Below are 19757 nucleotides of genomic sequence, written 5' to 3'. Positions count from 1 at the left end.
CAGTCTCTTCCTCACACAAAGCTATCATATTGTATGTCTTCAAAAGACTTGAAATATAGCACAAGATTCATATGCTTATCATATACCTTTATGCTTTTTGTCGTTTTTTCACTAAGGCCGAGTATCCACCAAAGAGTTTTTCCCCAAGGCTAGCATATTTTTCCAATTATTTTCAATGGGAGTGCTGCGTTTTTAAACTAATTTTTCCGGTCGCCAAGAATGTTCAACTTTGGGTAATACGCAGCGCTTATCACTGTCACTTTTTTACCCAGCCATCCAATCACAGTGGAGGAGGGGTGGGACAAATACCACACTCTTTTACTTAGAAAGCGGGATGGTTTATTAATGTATATGAATCTTAGTTGATTATAGGCTATTAGAGCTGGTTTGGTTGCTGAGAGACGGAGACACGCAGAGACGGCAATTAACACGCTTGATTTGTTTGATTTGTGATCATGCTGTGCTTATTCCATTCATTCGAGTATCATATTGTACAATGCTTAAATCATTTAAATACAATAATATACAAAATCATATCGTAGAACATGCATATGATGTAGTAGCCTATAGATTCAAGTCACTGATTGACAGTGATTTAGTTAACTGTTATAACTTGAATAACAGTTTATATTACTCTTGCCAAGCTCTGATTTCTGAGAGATGCACGCATAGACAGATTTGCGCTCATTTCATTTTTACTCTCACTCATTCACTTCACTCATTATTGCATAAAGATTTTAGATAAGGTATTTGGCTTTCGGGAACACCCCTAATCTACTCCAGTAAAACAATTCTGGAGGATGACCCACCCACATTTTTTTCTCCTTCTGACACCCATGTATTTTTCTAAAAACTTTTGTGCTCCACAGAAGAAAAAAATCAAATACCTGTAGGTTTGGAATGAAAAATAACTTTTTTTTTTTTTTTTTTTGTGATCTATCCCTATACTTTGGCAAATTGTTGTCACTCAACAAGGATTGTTTTATATCTATGGACATCTTTGTGATGGATGGATGGATATGTTGGAGTCTCTACTGTACTGTACATTAAAGGCGGATCCAGCTCAACCATTCTTCCCTGTTTACTGGCAAACAGACATTAAGAATGGTGTGCTCATAAACCACCCTGACACACATTCCCAAAACATGGCGCATACTTTTTAGGTATCGGAATGGAGGAAGCACTTGAGGCATGTGAAACATGTCAATAACAACTCGGACAGAGCTCCTTCTACTTCTCAAAAGACTTTAGCTTTGCCAAACACGGCTTTGCAACAAAGTGCAGGAGAGTAGAACACACTGGCTGTGGGAATACAAAAAGCCTTATTCAGATGACTTGTGACATCAATAAAGTGGGTTAATGGGGAGGCTGGACTGTGAATTGCCATAAAAGCAGCACTTTTTGTCCTCAACCGCCCAATCGTTTATCGTTCGGCTGATGAACACTGGTGGGGATTTGACCCAACAGTTGCACCACTGGCCTTGCTATTGCTCTACAGAACAAAGTAGGAAATCTAGGTCATTACTGCAGTCTGGGTAGTGAAAACTTCCCCATTACAAGCATTAATAATTTCTGATGCAGTGATATCCTTTTTTAAATAGTAGATGGTACGCTGTGATATATTATTCCTCACAATAATTGTATTTTTCTCATATTTTTGTGACTGTAGTAACTGCAAAATCAGTGATGCATCAAGCATTTATTACAGGTGCAGTAAGGGATTTCTGAGAAACACTGTTGATATTTGAAATCAACCCAAACAACCACACCCCTCCCTTCATTGCTCCGCCCCCAAAATGAATAAACAGACAATGCAAGAGTGAATGTCTCTTTATCATAGTAAAATAATGCTTCGTGAAAAATAAAGCGAAGATGGCGAACAAATGACAAGGAAGAATAAAAAATATTAACATACCGGACACAAGAGTATACACAAGCAAGAGTTTGGTGTTGGTCGCCAGCTGCACACCGGCTCCAGACAAACAATGTCACTCAAAACTGACCTGTTACAATAGCTAACATTACAACAACAGCATATATTGGTTTTGTGAAACTTAGCAAAACCAGTGTTTCTACCGTATGGATCAGAAACAACTCAACCTCGGCGTCCATTTTCAGGCCTTCCCGCTTAGGTCTCTCCAGCGCTGGAAAGCTTTCTAGTCTATTAACGCGGGTCCTAAAGCTTGTGGCTGATCATAACTCTTATTTTTATTTCAGATATTCCTCTGAGCTTTTCTCTTTTGTAATGTCTCTCTGCCATCTCTCTTTCTTCAAATCTCTCTCTTGCTCACTTTCTCTCCTCCCACATCACGAGTGGACACGCCCCCTACTGCTGATTGGCTACAAGTGTGTTGTGGCTCTTGGTATGATCCACATTCAACAGTGTTTTTCTGAAATTACTTTAATCTCATTTAAAATCATTTACCTTTAAAGGATAGTTCACCCGGAAATTAATATTCTGTCAGCATTTACTGTTGTTCGAAACCTTTATGATATATATATATATTTGTCAATACAATAAAAGTTAATAGGTCCCAATGTAGTTTTTGGGACACTTAATATTCAACAAAATTATTGATTTGACTGCACTGATTTTATGTGCATTTTGAAGCATCGCATCAGAAACGAGTGATGGAAATGGCAAATTTCAGGGAAAAAATTCCTTCATTCTCAAAAAAAGTTTTTACGCTCACTTGAGGTGGTTTTTGACTTGAGCGAATATTAAACCCACATGACTAATCGGCTGTTTCTGCAGATGGTGTTTCATTTACTGTTGGTCGGTTACTAATAACCACTATCGTCCGCTCGAACAACTTGATGGAAATGCATCTAATTCACATGTGTTTTTTTTATTTGTTTTTTGCAAACTTTGAAAAGATTTGCTTCATATTTGGATGGAAACCCAGCAAGTGACACTATTTTCTTTTATAACTGCTGTACAGCCGAAATGAACTGTATTTGCATCAAATATGTTTCCACCCACCTATTTTTATGCATATTTTGGGATATTGCATAAAAAAAAAACAGTGGATGGAAACGCCAAAATGCGCATTAAAAAAACGTATGCCCTCAACTGAGTCAGATAAACTTTTTATCCAATAAAAAAACATGCGCATAATTTATGATGGAAACACATTTACTAAATAAATTCCTCGATGTGCATCAAAAAAGAAATGTGACTTTGCGATAGGACAGCATAACTAGTCCAACTAGCGGACCGATCTTGTTGCACAGCATCTGAAATGCTGTTTTGGTTGTTCTGAAATGCCTGAGCAAAGTCTGTCATCAAAATGGTTCAGTATAATTACCTCCCAGTCCCAGAACTGTCTTACTGCGTTCCCAAACAGCAGGCATCTGCCTTCGAAAGCAAGATAACTTTATAAGATAACATTTCAACTGCGTGCTCTGAAGCACAAGTAATTTATTATATACGAAATTATATTATACAATGGCTTTTCCTACTGCTGCAACTTCCATTTTTCTTAGTGATATTTAGCGCCAGTTTGTCAGGAAATGACGATTTTGTTCTCTTTGGCTCACGCACTGAATGGAAATGGTGCTTTATTCGCAAATGTTTTGTGCGATATTCCAATTTTGCACATAAGTTAAATTCACAACTTTGGATGGAAACAGCTGTTGTATAATTTTCTGTAAAGCTGCTTTGAAACCATCAGTATTGTATAAAGAGTTATAAAAATAAAGGTGATTTGACTTGAGCCCCACTGATTTCCATCAAAATACCTTTTTTCATGTTCCGCAGAATTTTTTTTTACATATCTGAAACAATGTGGCAGTGAGTAAATTATTACAGGTTATTCATTTTTGAGTGAACTATCTCTTTAAATGCTTATTAAATATACTTTTATTTTAACACAATAATTAATACTCCATTTCATGATGAACATGTAGTCCACAGCAAGGGTATTACCAGAAAAGACATACTTTCCCTCCCTGACAGGTCAGGAGTTTTGAACTGCTGTAATGACATGCAGATTTTTTAAATCACAAACTGTGGTCTCTTTTTTTTCCTGCATTGCTCTCCAATCCTCTTACTTTTCTTTCTTCAAACAAGGAATTTATATCTAGAACATTCCAGTTTGCAATGTTACGAGAGACTGGCTGCTTAATTTCCTTAAGACAAAACAAACCTCCACACGTTTCTCTCTCTCTGATTAGGCAAATACAAATCTCACACAAAAGAGAGAGCGCTTGTCCCTAAATTACTGATGACAGTAGAAACAAAGGCTGGCAGTAAACAGAATGTGAACTTGCCCGAATACAGTGTGGTGAAATGTGGGGGTTCGGCATACTCAGCCCCGGGCAGCCTCAAAGCTGCGTATCAGGTGTTCAGAAACAACACAACATAGCCACAGGCTCTGAATACACTCATGAGTATGAGGTTCAACATACAGGTGGTTATATTCAAAAATGAAGCTTCAGCATAAGCTCTGCCAGGGAGACTTAATTACTACGTCACTTATTACCTTCACATCTATCCAATCATGTCCTTATACTTGCTGTATAAAAGATCGGTACTTACACATGTTTGAGTTCACAGATGCTGATGCAACGATCACCTCCACCCTCCCCACCACCACCAGGATGGTCTATACCAGGTCTATACCTTCCGGGGGGTCGGCTGCGCCCCTGCCTTCGTCTTCAAGCAGGAAATGCAGATCCGCTACCCTCGGATTATGCACTACGGACGTGGCCTACGCCAAAGAACTTTATAAATAATTGCTTGCTGGGCTGTCAATAAATGTATGCTTTGTTCCATTATTGTCTCCCGAGTCTTTCTGGTAGAACTATTGCTATGGACAGAAGTCGCTATTGAGATATTGAGGCAAACTTCACACCCCGTACAATCACATGATTCACCTTAGTTCACTCTCCATATAGATTTGTTATAAAAATATAGATTATTACCTGACTCCTTTTCACATGATATTCTAAAATGCACAGAAGTAGTTTTCTGCCTCAGAGCAAAAAAAAAAAAATAGTGTACAATAAGATAGTGAACTGTGCAATAGTGGAATACAGTGAGCTGCAATTGTGTGAAATCAAATCGTCGTTATCATGAGAAATACGTTTTCAATTGCGAAACAGTTACATTAAAAGAAATCATCACAATTGTTTAAAATTAGAAATAGTCCAACTGTGAAAAATAAAGTTGCAATTTATGAGAAATGAGAAATAATTTTGTAATTGCTACTTACATAATGAGAAATAAAGCCGCAAATGAGAGAAAGTTGCAAGAGTGAGATATTAATTCACACTGTTGCAGCTACAGTACAAGAAGTAAAATTGCAGTTGTGACATATAAAGTTCCAGTTACGTTTTTGTTTTACTGTAAACCCAAAAGTAATTGGGTTTAATGCAGTTTTTACTGTTTAGCGCCTAGCCTTTCAAAATATACTCCATTTGATGGCGTGCGCGAACGCAGGCGGTCGAAACATGCGCTCTAGAAAGTTTCATCTTTGTCCAGCAGTGTCTGTGCTATTTTTCTCCAGAAGTCATGACCGATAAAAATATATTTTATAGTATTATTTTAAACTAAAGTTTCGGCTATCTCATTACTCCCACACACAAGAGTTTCTCAATGCAGGCATATCTTGTTGTTGCAGTCTCCGGTATTTTGTTGTTGTTGTTGTTCTTCTGTCTCTTTAATTTCGTTTCTACTGTGAAACAACAGCCTGCAAGGGCCAGTGTTGCCACCTTGTAAAATAACTGATTAGTGCTAAACAAATTCAATACACGTGTGACCTGAACAAAACAAAACAAAATTTTTGTTACGCACACTGTACGCGAATCCTCGCTTAAGCGTGAAGACCAAAGTAGCCTATACTTCAGCCGTGTGTGGGAGAGTGAAACACAGAAAATGAAGTTTACCTGGGGCTTAAAAACCAAAATAAGGGACTAGGCTTCCATAAGGCTGTGCTTAACACCTGTAAATATTCACACGGTGCTGATTTAACCCCACATACCATTTTTCTTTTCCTGTAATAGAAGCCACTGAACTTCCTGCTGAGGTTTACTCTTGTATTTGAGACTGCACTGTGGATGTGTTCACTTGATATAGTGTCTTTTCTATAAAGTGCCACTTGACACCTCCCCGTGTCTTTTTACCTGCTGGTTCTGTGTGTCACTGGCTGTCTCCAGGGCATGCAACGTTTATTTGTGGAACCAGTGCCTTACAGCCCAGTCACGTCAAAAAGGCTTTTCATTTTCTGGGTGCAACTCAAGACCCAACAAAGCTTAACGGAGCTTGTGTTTGTTTCCCACAAATGCGTTCAGAGGGAGGTGGGGGATCTGAGTTTGCTTTCTAGGTCACGTCTGATGCCACAGTGTTGACCGTTTTGAAAGATTTATCAAGCATACTAAAGGTGTGGTCAGTCTATGCGAGTGTAGTGTGGTAAAATGCATCTAGACAGTGTCATTGCTCTCCTGCTCTCGCCTTTTTAACTGAGCTTGACCTATTTTGTCAACAGCTCAGGCTGAAGAATTAACAAATTAAAGTGCTTTTTGATCAATGGCTGGCGAATTTGCCAAACAATCTGATCTATATGCCTGATTCACCTGTTTCCATCCACAAACTTTTGACAGTGCTAAGCTTTCCCACAACACTTAAGCAACCTACAATTTGACGTGAATGATCAAGTTACTCTTTTGTTTGTGCAGTCATGCACAGCTAACAGCAGAAAACAGCAGCGCTGTGACGCTCCGTGAGAAGTATTAGAGGTCACATGACCTGCCTTTGCAGCGCTATTGATTCAAATGAATCAAAGAATGCATTCAAATAACACTTTGGATTGTTTGTGATGGGTCTCTGCTTGAAAGATTTTGTTTGTACTCTCCCCTGAATCCTTGTGAGGAACAATCGTGTATAAATTCTTAACTCAGATCATATTTTTTATTAACTAAAGATTCATATGTATATTACAGAATTTACTTAAAGGTGCATTATGTAATCTGTAGAGAGAAATGCAATATAATATACACAACTATGTTTTAAGTGGTGTATAAAGACCTTACTTAACGAACCGTTATGTTTTTATTACCTTAGAATGAGCCATTTCTATCTACATACACCGCGGGTCCCCTTACATTGAAATGCGCCGACATGTTTCTACAGTGGCCCTAAATGGACAAACGCGTTTCGCCACTATGTTGTTCTTCGTGCAAAGAAGCTAGCTAAAGTCAGCAAATAAAACACTGACACAATGATGAACAAGTAACAATAATATTCGCAATAACATATCGTTTTACTGAATAATAAAGTAAACATCATTTCTTAATTTATCTTTGTAAAGAAACCTCATTGCTTAACTGGCTACTCTCTGCTGTCTCAGAAGACGTATTTTCCTGTCGGCCACCGTAACTTTTGATGGTTGCAATTTGTAACCTCACCACTAGATGCCACTAGAAATCACACACTGCACCTTTAATGCACATATTCAATTAAAGGAGAACTCCGGTCAATTTTAACATTGAGCTCATTTTTTTGTACATTTGGAGTGCTGTCAATACAGAGAACAACGACAAAAATCGGTGTTGCCTACACCGAGTTATTCTATTTTTAAAATTTGCACCCTGTTGACTTCAATAGGGCAAGTAGTAAGCCTGCTTTTTAGCCTCTTAACATCCTTTAAGTGTCATTACAAGTGCACAGAAAATGTGAGTGATTCCTTCCGAGTGAACACGGGTGGATCTGACTGCAGTAGATGTTAGAGATATTAATAAAAACGAAGTTAATTCAGCCAGCGCTCATACCTTTGTTTACATCCTGTTTTCGGTGGAAGGCCATAGTAATCGATTGTCGAGTTCACGCGCATAGGTTTAGTTACCAATGATCACGCGCGTGAACTCGACAATCGATTACTATGGCGTTCCACCGAAAACAGGATGTAAACAAAGGTATGAGCGCTGGCTGAATTAACTTCATTTTTATTAATATCTCTAACATCTACTGCAGTCAGATCCACCCGTGTTCACTCGGAAGGAATCACTCACATTTTCTGTGCACTTGTAATGACACTTAAAGGATGTTAAGAGGCTAAAAAGCAGGCTTACTACTTGCCCTATTGAAGTCAACAGGGTGCAAATTTTAAAAATAGAATAACTCGGTGTAGGCAACACCGTTTTTTGTCGTTGTTCTCTGTATTGACAGCACTCCAAATGTACAAAAAAATGAGCTCAATGTTAAAATTGACCGGAGTTCTCCTTTAAGTCATTCTGAATATAATGGCCCATCTGCCTTAATATCCCTAACCTCACAAAAAATGTTTACACAATAATTTATAGATGCTTATATACACACATAATAATAATTAGGATGAAAGATACAGATGATTTACGGTTTGCTGTATTATTTATAGTGTTGCTTGGCCACATGCTAGTAAATAATAGAGATTTTAATCAGAATGAAGAATTGGTACTGTTGTAATATGGGAAGGTACGGCTACCTTGAAGAAATCTGGCCCAACAAATGCTGTTTAAGGAAGAAGTTCAAATGAGGACAGCCATTACAGACCCAGAATCCCAAGCATACAGTAGCTGCACTTTTAATAGAGTGCAAAGAAACCTTGTGTGTTCAAGAGAATTTAATTTGCCTTTTCAACATCCCAACTGTTAGTTCGCCATTGCCAACATTCTAATGGAAATCAATTCAAGTAATTGGAGAGCAAACTCTTAATTTTCTACATGTCACCATCAATTGTGATACACTATCATTGTTTAGAAAAGCAGAAGCAAGAAGGCAAAAAAATTATTCATAACTTGTTTGTATTACATTTTTAAAATACTTCAAACTTTGAGACTAATATTTGATTTGAAATATATAATATTGATGGATATAATAAAATAAAACCTGTCTGTAAACATCATACTCTAAATCCAGGCAAAGCAGAGATCCGAACACTTTCTGTATCAGTGAATGCATTTGTTTTTTGTCATTGCTGGATTTGTTTTATTTACCCACTGTTATGATATTAGGCTAAAATTAACCCTATAGCATGCTTAAAGGGATAGTTCACCCAGGTCAATCCAAACCTGATTACATTTCTTTCTTCAGCCTAACACAAAAATATATTTTGAAGAATGTTGGTAACCAAACAGACTTATGTTGTATGGACATTTCTCTTCATGTTCCTCAGAAGAAAGAAAGTCAAACAGTTTTGGAACGTCATAATGTTGATCACAGAATTTGAATTTTTGGGTGAACTATCCCAATATGTAAGGTGAACTACACCTTTTTAAAAGTTGAAAGTCTTTTTATTAAAGTAAACAGGATGCTGAAGTGGTATTTCTTAGGAGTCAGAGGAACATGTAATGACTTGACACGTTTTTAAGGTTTGGGATTGAATAGACGGGTAGAACTGCAAAGCAGTGTTCATCTCCACAGGCATTTGTTACTCCCAAATAAGCATCACATAGTTTCCAACGCTGTTCTCTCAGGCGCAGGACTCAGAGGAAACTGTCCATACTCCCCAAACTCCCCACTTCCATTTCCCACCTCTTTCTATTCCTGCTTACCGTCACAAATGAACAGAGGTGTTGCCCCTGTCAGCAGCCCATCGTGCAGAGGGGCAGCTTTTGTGAGGTTGGGATTTAATTGGTTTATTAGTATCCAGCCACGTCCAAATTTATCAAATCTATGCTGGCCATTAATTTTGTAGAAGAACATACAATTAAGAGCTCATTAGTGCTCTCACAGGGATGTGCCCTTTCATCTGCTGGAGGAACATTAAGAGTTGGCCCAACTCCAGACCAAAGACCTCTCTTCCTCCTGTACTGCTGCTTCCTTAACATACCTCATCTGGCATACTCAGTCCGGCCATATGAAATTCTGCTGTATAAAGGATTTTTTTTTACCATGCTCTTTCAATACATAGAAGCCTATTTCTGGTCAATGTATGGACAATGTATTATTTGATAAGTTTTAGTTGTGTTTCTTTTATTTGAATGACTACGCAATATGGTATAGAGTCTCTGTGCTTCAAACTAATTGCAGCTTGTCTGCAGCTGGAAATAAAACTGCATGGATGCATTTCTGCACTCAAAATGCCCTAAATAAGCTAGAGCAAGTTTTGTAGAGTAAAAATACATTTAAAAATAATAATAATTAATTGCACACATGGTGAACATATAATTTGTTAATTTTGTTTATTAATATATTTTTTATATTATTCATATATTGATTTATTAAATGCATATATTTATATATTTTATGTGTGTGTGTGTGTGTAAGTGTAGCTTGAAATTCACTGAATATGTCATTGCTAGTGGTGTGACCTGCTGCCCTATGCTATGCTGCATCACTCAATTGCATTATTTTGGTTAAAGGGGATTTCCATTCCTCTCTATTAATTCTCACTGTCAATTTCCCTTATTGTATTCAAACAACAAACGGCTTATTCTTTCATTCATTATTTAATAAAATGCATTCCACTGGTTGCGTCCAGCTACCAGCCGTAGCTACAATGTAGTTGTTTTCATCATTATAATATTTTACTCATCAATAATTGTTATTTCTACTTTATTTGATGGGATGTCAGTTTCAGCTAGATTGTCAATATCAATAATTCAATTCCGAGTGGTTCAAAAAGTTGTAACGAACATATCACTGCAGGTTGTCGTTTTGGCAGCACTTTTTACAGTGTAGGAATAAGAAAAACAAAGGCATGAAGAGATTTCCCTTACACTACCATGCACAGCTTGAAGGCACCAAAAATTTCTCTCTCCCCACTTGCTTTTCTCTTTCAGCCCTTCTGGTTGATTATATATATATACACATATTTTTGAATCTTTTAACGTGTAATTGATTCAATAATGGATTATAGTTAATGTGGATATCAAAGATCTGTGTGAGTTCCATAAGGCTCCTATGATGAACCTAATGGCTTATGAAGGAGGCGACAAAAAAACAGATCCACAGAAAGAAGCATTAGAGAACGACTAAAAGAATATAAAAGTAAAACGGAGAGAAAGAGAGAAAAAAACAGACATATTGACTGACCAGGCGTAATGCATGATGTTGAGGGCCAGCTGGGGCCAGCGTGGCAGTGAGCCATCCCACCTCTGACTGTCATCTACTCTGACATTCTGGCTAAGCTGGATCTCATTAGGATGAGGGTGACTTTGATCCTGTCAGCAGTGATGTGACTCCCTCTATATAGGTTGCCTTCAAAGTAAACCGCTGTATCATTGTATCTTTCATACCTAGTTATCTATATTTGTAGTCCTTTTTTCTCTTACCTGACTGACATCCCCCTAGAACCTGAATATTAACCTTTCAGTTACAAATGGAAAAAGAAGGTTTTAGATCAGTGCCTCTCACCTCTGTCAATCACTCATGGTTTGTTCGGTGTGTTACAGTAGTTATAGATTTAAACTTGGTGACAGCACGGAACCATTGAGGCAGCAGAAAAATTGAGAAAATTTCGAAATGTTGCTATACTCAAAGGCAATATATGTAAAGGTTTTGGGTAAAAAATAAAAATGGGTTTCTCTTGATCAGTGGCGTGCAGTGGTGTCCTGAAATGAGGAGACAAAGTCCTCCCTGTTTTTTGTTTGTTTGTTTTTATGTAAATTCCTGTTCCATTTACACTTAATGCTGATGCTTATTTCATCATTACTTATGCTATCAAGAATATAACAATGGAGAATACTTTTACAGCATTTATTAATCTTTGTTCATGTTAATATTTACATTTAAAGTTGTATTAATTAAATGTTTTAAATTAAAATAATGTATTGTGAAAGTAACATAAATTAACATGAATTAACAAATTTATTAATTAATATTAGCTTAGATTAATAAATGCTTTAAAACGGTTTTCTTTCTAGTTCATCTTACCTAATGTACTAACTGAACTTTATTTTAACGTTACCAAAAAAAAATCTATTTTCTTGACCACACCTCCCGTAACCTCATATCTAAAAAAAAGACCTGTACACATACATTAACAATTAAATAGCACTAAGACAGTATGCTATGTAAATCATAAACTTAAATAATTCACTGCAGCCTAGTAGCCAGTCAGAAGGGACTGCTCCATAATAGATGGTGCAACAGTGGTGAGCTCAGCTTGAATCTGCACTCTTAAGTAAACAGACTTTTATAAAATGACCTGTTTAAATGAATTATGGAAGTTAGACTTAAAACGAAAGCTCTTTAGCTGAAAGATACATGACAGAAAGCTACAAACTTATAGACAACTGACATTTACTGTATCTCATTAGCCAACTTAGCGTTACATATTTCCTGATATCATTAGCGTGGTTTAAAAAAAAAAGATTTTGAATGAGTGCTTGGCTGACTGTTTCAGAGGACATCTGGGATGGGGTGAAAATCATTAGCTATACTGCTAGAGCTCGGCTAGCTGTAATTGCCTCGTCTCAGAATAGCATCAAATGAACACATTCTGAAAAGGGGGTTTAATGCATCACTCAGTTAACTCAGCAAACATCTGACTCTTATAAAAGTTTTGCCTGTCAGATGGGATATGCTTTATAGATTAGAACTGTTTAGGGCTTCCTGCACTTTGCAAGCTTGTTAAAGAAATTATGCAACCAGATAATATAAAGTCTGGTAAGCAAACATTTATGACTTCAGTAACTGGCGAGTATTTTCCACGGCCTGTTGCGGTTGATTCAATGGCAATAGTCACAATCTCAGTTTCATAGTTTTGCCCTATCAGTCATTGTACGCTACATATCCAGTTTAGCTTTATTTGCTTTATTTTTTATTGAGCATTAAGCACTGGCTTAAAATCAATCAGTTCCTTGTCTCAAATCATTAATTAAGCAACTTTCTGTCTTCTTCGATATCTCCCATTGTTTGTTTAAGAGCCTTTCATAAAAACTGCTTGTTTATCATTGTTTTTGAGAGAAAGGTACTTGACCTACTATTAATTATGTATGATGCTGCTGCATAATGACTGGACTCAATAACAAGATATATTTCATTGCACAATATCTGCCAGGGCCTTCTGATAACAACACAATAACTTATGTTTATGTTCACAATAACAGAAAAAAGCCTGATAAGAAGGAAACTTTGCTTCCCTTCTATGGTGGATCTTAGTAGAACACATGCCTTGTAATGTTGGGTTGAGATCAGCTTCAATTTTAAGTGAAGACTTAGTGCATCACACAAGTGGCAAGCCATTAGAAAAAAGAGGATGTTTCAAATGCAAGCCATTTGTCTGTCAGGTAATATTGATTGTTAGCTCCCAGATAAATGTCATTGAATTAGCCTAATTTTAGCAAATTGTCTCAAAGAGACTGCAACTTTTGCTAAATTCTCAAATGGTTTCATGTTTTTCTTTTACTTTGGTACTTTTTTGGGATAGGATTAAACTAATGTTTTCGAGAACAAGAAAATACAAGACAAAAATTTTAAAGCACTGCCTCAACATCTTGTTGCATAACACTAATAAAAACTCCCTGCTGGTGTCTTACCTTTCCATGTTTTCAGTAAGGCAGACTGGGCCTGGATAGCCATCCCCCCTGGCAGAGAGAGGCCCCTGTGACAACCCTGGGCGAGTTTTCCACGTCTCCATTAATCCAGTAACTGGAGAAATTAGATTCAACAAGGGGTTCGTCTGGTCTCTCAAATTGTGGCGTGAAAACGACATTGTTCCTTGCGCTCCGATCTGGTAATGAAATGAATGTCCACCTGAATTAACGCCAACAATAGCCGACGTGGGCACATTATTATTCTCTTGGTAATAGCTGCCATCATTGGTTTCCTGTTTAATCCCCTTGGGCAGGCCATTGTTAGGAAACACACCAGGTTCATAGTTGCCATTCAGAGAAGAAACAGGAGGTCCCAAGATCCCAGAAAGACTATATTCGTCAATATTATCCCTCAAAGACAAGTATGTGGTCTCTGCAGATGGAAAGCAGCCCAGAGAGTGCTGCGGCTCAACAAAATGGAGGTTCGAACAAGTCACCTCTCTGTTTGGCTCTGTCTTAATGTGAGTCACGAATGGAGAGTGTGGCATAGCACTCTTGCTGCTGCCTAGGCACATGCTCCTGTAATCAGTGCCAGGTTCATTTTTTATGTATTTGGCCACTCCCATAGCATCCAATCCGATGTTAAATATTTCCCCATCCACGTTCTCTACCTTCGGAAACTCGAATCCCTTGAAGTCATGCTCCCGGCTCTCAGGGCTGTTGACGTCATTTTGCACTAGGCCCAATCCACTGGGAGGGCTAGAGACAGAGAACCCCCTTGATGAGTTCCTGGGACTGGACATGGTCATGCTGCCAACAGTGGGCGGACTGGAGATGGATGGTCTAATGTTACAGGTATTGCCTCCATTTGTTGTTGGACTTGAGACGGATGATCTCATGTTGGTGTTACAGGAAAGTGGTGACCTCACACTACCTATACTACGAGGGCTGGAAACCGGAGACTTCATAACACTGAGTGGACTAGCCAGTGGAGGTGACCCCACCATGCTGGATTTTACAGGGCTACAGGTGTTGGGGCTGGTGTGGTGACCTTGGGTCAAGTTGGTGCTGGCAGAAGCCAGCGACGGACAATCAGAATCAAAGTAGGTGGGGCTGGTAGTGGACGACACCATGTTGTGTCCTGTAGGACTAGACATGGGGCAAGACCCATCAGTGCTGCAAGAAAGAACGGAGGCCATTCCAGAGGGCACTGAGGCAGAGACCACAGCACACTCCTGAGGGCTACCATTGGGTTGTTGGGACCCAGGTGGAAATGAAGCTGAGGGAGCTTTCATCTTTGGGCTCCCAGTTGTTCTGGGCTGGCTGTCTTCAATTGCTTTCCCACAAAGAGGATACAGTTTCCCTGGGCTACCCTGCCCACCCACAGTACCATGTTGGGAAAAGCCAAAATCTGCCTCCCTGGCAGCGTTCATGTACAAGCCCATAGACTCAGCAACCGTTTTGGAGAGCTCCTTTGAATCTGTTTCTGACTTGCGGTTGTGGAAGGAGTTGTTGAAGGAGGGAAACGGTAATGGTTGATTCTGGTTAACTCTTAGCACTGTTGTCTCGGTAGTCTTAAAGTTGTTGTCCTTGCACACAGACGGCACATTAGGGGCATTGCTCGAGTTTACAATATCCATGAGCACATCACTGTTTGTCAAGCTCTCTTCTGCAGAACAGCAATACTCCATGGTGTTTGGCATCTGTGCCCATTTGTTTTCTGGAGTTGCCCCTTCGGAGTAACTTTGGTATCTTTTAGTCTCCATACCTGGATCATTTGATAAACCTAATGGGCCAATAAATTAGAGACATTTAGACATTGCAGTCAAAATGGCACTGTTTTGATTAGTACAAAGAAATCTCATTAGTTAGACTGTCAAACCAAATAGCACACATAATCATTACTGGTTTAGTTTGAATATTTTTTGGAAAATGCATTATAGACATCCTATTTTAATAAATAAATATTAGCATTTTGTGATTACAAAGAAATGTATAATTTATTTATAGGATTCACTTGGCTTTTAAAATGTCAAATGGTACATTTCCTAATCATATTATTTTTTTCACCTAATACAGTCATTATTTTTTTTAGATATATATATATACTGTTTTTCATGACCAATTTCTATCCTCAGATTTAAATGGGCCACTTTTTGCTGCTTTGTGCAATTGACCTCTTCTTCCTAAATGCGGGGGCCGTGCTGTCTCTTGTCAACCCACGGTCAACCCCAACCACAACCCCCAACCTGAAATGTTTTCTATTTGACAAATTTATTTTAGATTTCCCATGTGCTTTACTATGTTTTCACCACCACGCTGTGTGAATCCACTAAATTAGTAAATCTGTAAATTAACTATGAAACTCTTTTAGCAGTGCTGGATCCTGGCACTGCCTCCGCAGACATCAGATGCAACGCTCTTCATTCGAGGTAGTTTCATGGGATCCACTCACCCCTCTCATTGAATATGAATTGTGACCTATCAGGTAACTTTTTCTCAGCAATTCCCTGTGCTTTACTTTGCCGCCCCCTCTAACTTCAGCTACTATTTGTCTGCACCATAAAAAGGTACTTTACCTGCTAAAAGACAAAACATGTAGGAGGGATGATAATATCATACAGATCAGGTCAAGTTAATAAAAATGTTACTACACCCCCCCATATACATCCACTGACATTGCTGTATTTATGCTTACTCTGGATTTGAACCTGAGACTTCTACCACTTATTCACAGTGTTCACGGCCATGTGTACTCTCAGGCAGTCTCATTACTGGTAATAGCCATCTTTTCTACAGTATTTATAGTTTAATATAGAATCTTGAATTCTTTGTTTCTGGATTTTAATATTATTTATATTATTATTGTTTTGTATTTTATGTCTAGACAAGTAGAATGGTATTATATTTATACATTTGGTAGCCTATGTTTTACAAACAAAGAGACTCCTTTTGCCCTTCAGATGTTAACGATACAACACAAGTACATTTTAGCAGTGTTACATTTAGTTAGTGAAAAGACAAATGTTTGCACCTTCTGCAATTCCAAATGCCCCCTTAAGTAATTCGTCCTGGTGCTGGCATCCTAATCATGCCTCCAAAAAAGCAATAGTGGACTGAGACTTGCAATGCAGAGACGGAGTGAATGCAAAAAGAACTGGTTTGAATCTGAAAACAAACGACAACAGCTGTCAGGATTCAATGCATTGTGTATTTATTCATGTTCCCAAAAAAAAAAAAAAAAAACAATGGCGCGCACAAAAACAGAGTGGCTGATACATTTCAGCAAAAAAAGTTAATTTCCCATCCTGTTGCAACAGGCACCAAGAGGAGAAAGCAAAGCCGACCGCTGTGAGTTTAAACTGTCATTCAGGCCTACAGACTTATTTCACCATCCATACCAAGTCAGTCATAAGTAGCCTAGCTCTTCTCTAGCGAGATGCAGTAAGTTCAGGCATCGCACTTTTAAAAGCAAAGTCAAATGGCAACGACAATGTTGCTTTAAACGTTTGACGTAGTTCTTTGTTTATGTTTTGTTTTTTCCCCCCTATCGTCTTTCTTCCCACGATACCGTGCTTAAGCGCGCAACCATTGGACAGAAGCAGACACACTGTCGCCAAGAGTTTATCACGCCACTCACGGATTGGTCCCGTCGCTCTGTCAGTCTTTTATTTATAAGCTTTGTAGCCACAAAACTGCTGCGACATTCTTTGTAGAATTTAAATGAATAACTTTGCTCTATGTTTAGCCTATAAAAACTTTACGCGTTAGTTCAGACGCGTGATAATTCATGCTGCATTGCAAAGCTAGCGACCTCCAGAATGATGCGTGTGACGCAGTTGATTCTTTTGCAAAATAACTCCTGACTAAATATCGTTGCGATGCAGTTTATTCATCACATGACGTCACGTGAATCAAGCATGCTTAAATAAGTAGGAATGTTTGCATGCATTTTCACAAGAATACATCTTACTCGCCGCTGTTCTCACTGTCTAACCAGCCAGAACATCACTGGTAATTATTGTGCCCCATCTGTCTGACTTCAGTTTCGCTCAACTCTGCACTGTACTTTAGCTCAAGTACAGTAAATAAGATGGTGTTAACGTTACGCGAAATAAATCATATACGCTAATATATCCCATTAAGAACTTGTCGACGGAACGAAAGAGATCATGTTAAGCTTTGATATAACAAGCTATACCATATTTTATATTGGCTTGATTTGATATTTGATATGCGTTAGCATAAACGATACTGATGAAAAGTATACACTTGCATAAATCCAGTCGGTTGTGGATTTATCTAGTTTAGCCGAGAAAACGTCAAACGATCTGATGCAAAGGATGTTTGTGTAGGATACATTGATAACTGTATCATTGTTACTATGCAGTTGTAATTATAGGCCTATTTGTTTATTTATGGCATGTTTCTTTTCATCGCTTTAAAGTGGAAATGCACTGTCAAGTTAAACATCAAGTTTTAGACAAGTTTTTTTGAACGCGTCTGCATTTGCAGTAGTTCATACAGTTTGTTCTTCAGTGAGATAATAATAATATTAAGACATCTTACCGTAGTTATGACATCCAATTTTGACAGTTATCTTTACTGCTGGCCACTAGTAATCCGATGGACAAAACGGAGAAAATGACACTAAACAGTGCCGTTAAGTTGTGTTTAGAAGTATTCCCAGTGTTGCGACTGCTTGCATACTAGTTTCAGTTGTGACAGCTGAACGCATCGCACACTGCCGCGCGCATGACGCGAGATCCTTAACGACAGCGCACTGTACGCGTACAACGGTCGACAGCGACTTCACCGAAACGTCCTGTCGACAGTTTTCTGTTTACGTGCACATTGCTACTAGATTGTTGAAGGCGCCCAACTGAAGACTAATACAAACAGCGGAGGACTCAGACAGACTTGCGTAGCGACGTCATTGTGTGCACATGGACCCTCCTACTGCAATGAGAGCTCGAGTAGGAGGGGGCGATGAATGCGCTCAGGTATATACGGCTCTTGGTCCAGAAGTAGGGCAAGGTAGTTTGATTGCGCAGGCGCTAAACTGTACATCTAGGACAAATGGATGATGTGCAAACATTTAAGTGCATGACCTTACTTGCTAAATGTTATTCAGTGGTATTTCATTTAATCATCATTATAATCTAATTAATCCATGTAGGCTACTGCAATCCCAGACTTATTTTATATATATATTTATTCATTTTTTCATTTTGCAGAATTAAGGGGGAAAAACTGTTTGTGTACAGATTTAGAGGAGAAGAGCAGATAAGTGCAATTATAAATGTTGTCTTCTGTAGATATGGACCATTGGATATTGACTAAGTATTGGGACATCAAGCATTAAATGACAAATTATTGGATGTGTATGCAAGAAATAATGTTTTGGTCCCCTACTCTCATGTCATCCTCCAGTGGTCAGTTAAAGTTATGCAATTTTCAGGTTTTTAAAAAATGTAAATAAACAGAAAAATAGGTACATTTCATATTCTTTTTAGGCAGGTTAAGTCCTCTGATCTTGAAAGCACTTGAAAACTACTGGATAAAGTCCTAGAGACTGTCCTTTGGAAGTGGTGTTTGTGAATTTCAGGCTTGAGATGATCGCATAGGAATGACCATCTAATCTGCTTAATGTGCAGTCACTAACTTTTTAACAGGCCTGGAACCAAAATGAATGTCTGAACTAATTAAGCAGTACATGAATATAAAATAATATTTGTATAGGTCCTCATTTCTACCAAGCATTGATTTAATATAAAGGCTCCTTTTAAAAAGACCTACCACAAGGTGGTGCAGTTTTTGTGATTTTGTTAGAATTTGGTGACATTGAAATGGTCTTTAATAACCCCGTGCTTATGTAATACTGATAAAGGGGTGATCATTTCACTTATATTCAATACCTGTAGTATGTAATATACAGTTACAGCAAAATATGTGTATAATTACAGTCCTTCTTATTCCTGTCAATATATGACAATTACACACTAGCCTCAATTGCATGGCCTTGTGTTTATCTGATTATGTTGAATAAACTCTGGCTTCATCCTTCTTATTTCCTCTAAATCAGTAGCGGAGACGATTTCTGTCAAGCAGAGATTTGTGACCTTTGAGGCTATAATGTTACCAAACCTCCTGCAGTGCTTAACTTGTAATCTTACATGGTCAAGCACTTGTTTTAAAAAGCTGAGAGCTGAGCTGAGTTTTCTAGAACCAGCAGCTCATAGATTTTTTCTGGAGAGTGATTATTAGTCACCTGTAATTCATATTGTCCATCTGTTATC

General features: G+C 38.2%; 1 protein-coding gene across 2 annotated transcripts in view; it reads right to left on the bottom strand.

Moving 5' to 3' along the window:
* nr3c2 (nuclear receptor subfamily 3, group C, member 2) overlaps positions 1 to 18459 on the bottom strand; it is a 77255-nt gene extending 58796 nt beyond the window's left edge. The window contains exons 1-3 of one of the 2 annotated variants that reach the window (XM_079862043.1): positions 18028 to 18430; positions 16493 to 16626; positions 13462 to 15244 (exon numbers count right to left, since the gene is read on the bottom strand). In XM_079862043.1, coding sequence (XP_079718169.1) covers positions 13462 to 15224 — 1763 coding nt within the window. In that variant the 5' untranslated portion in view covers positions 15225 to 15244; positions 16493 to 16626; positions 18028 to 18430. Of the gene's footprint in view, positions 1 to 13461; positions 15245 to 16492; positions 16627 to 18027 lie in introns of both variants that reach the window. The other variant, XM_079862042.1, reaches the window with a different exon arrangement.
* Between the last annotated feature and the right edge of the window lie 1298 nt (positions 18460 to 19757).

This window comes from Squalius cephalus (assembly GCF_949319135.1).
Source record: "Squalius cephalus genome assembly, chromosome: 2".
Taxonomy (NCBI): Eukaryota; Metazoa; Chordata; class Actinopteri; order Cypriniformes; family Leuciscidae; genus Squalius; species Squalius cephalus.
The sequence above is the reverse complement of the archived record's forward strand: the minus strand, read 5'-3'. Positions and strand labels throughout refer to the sequence as shown.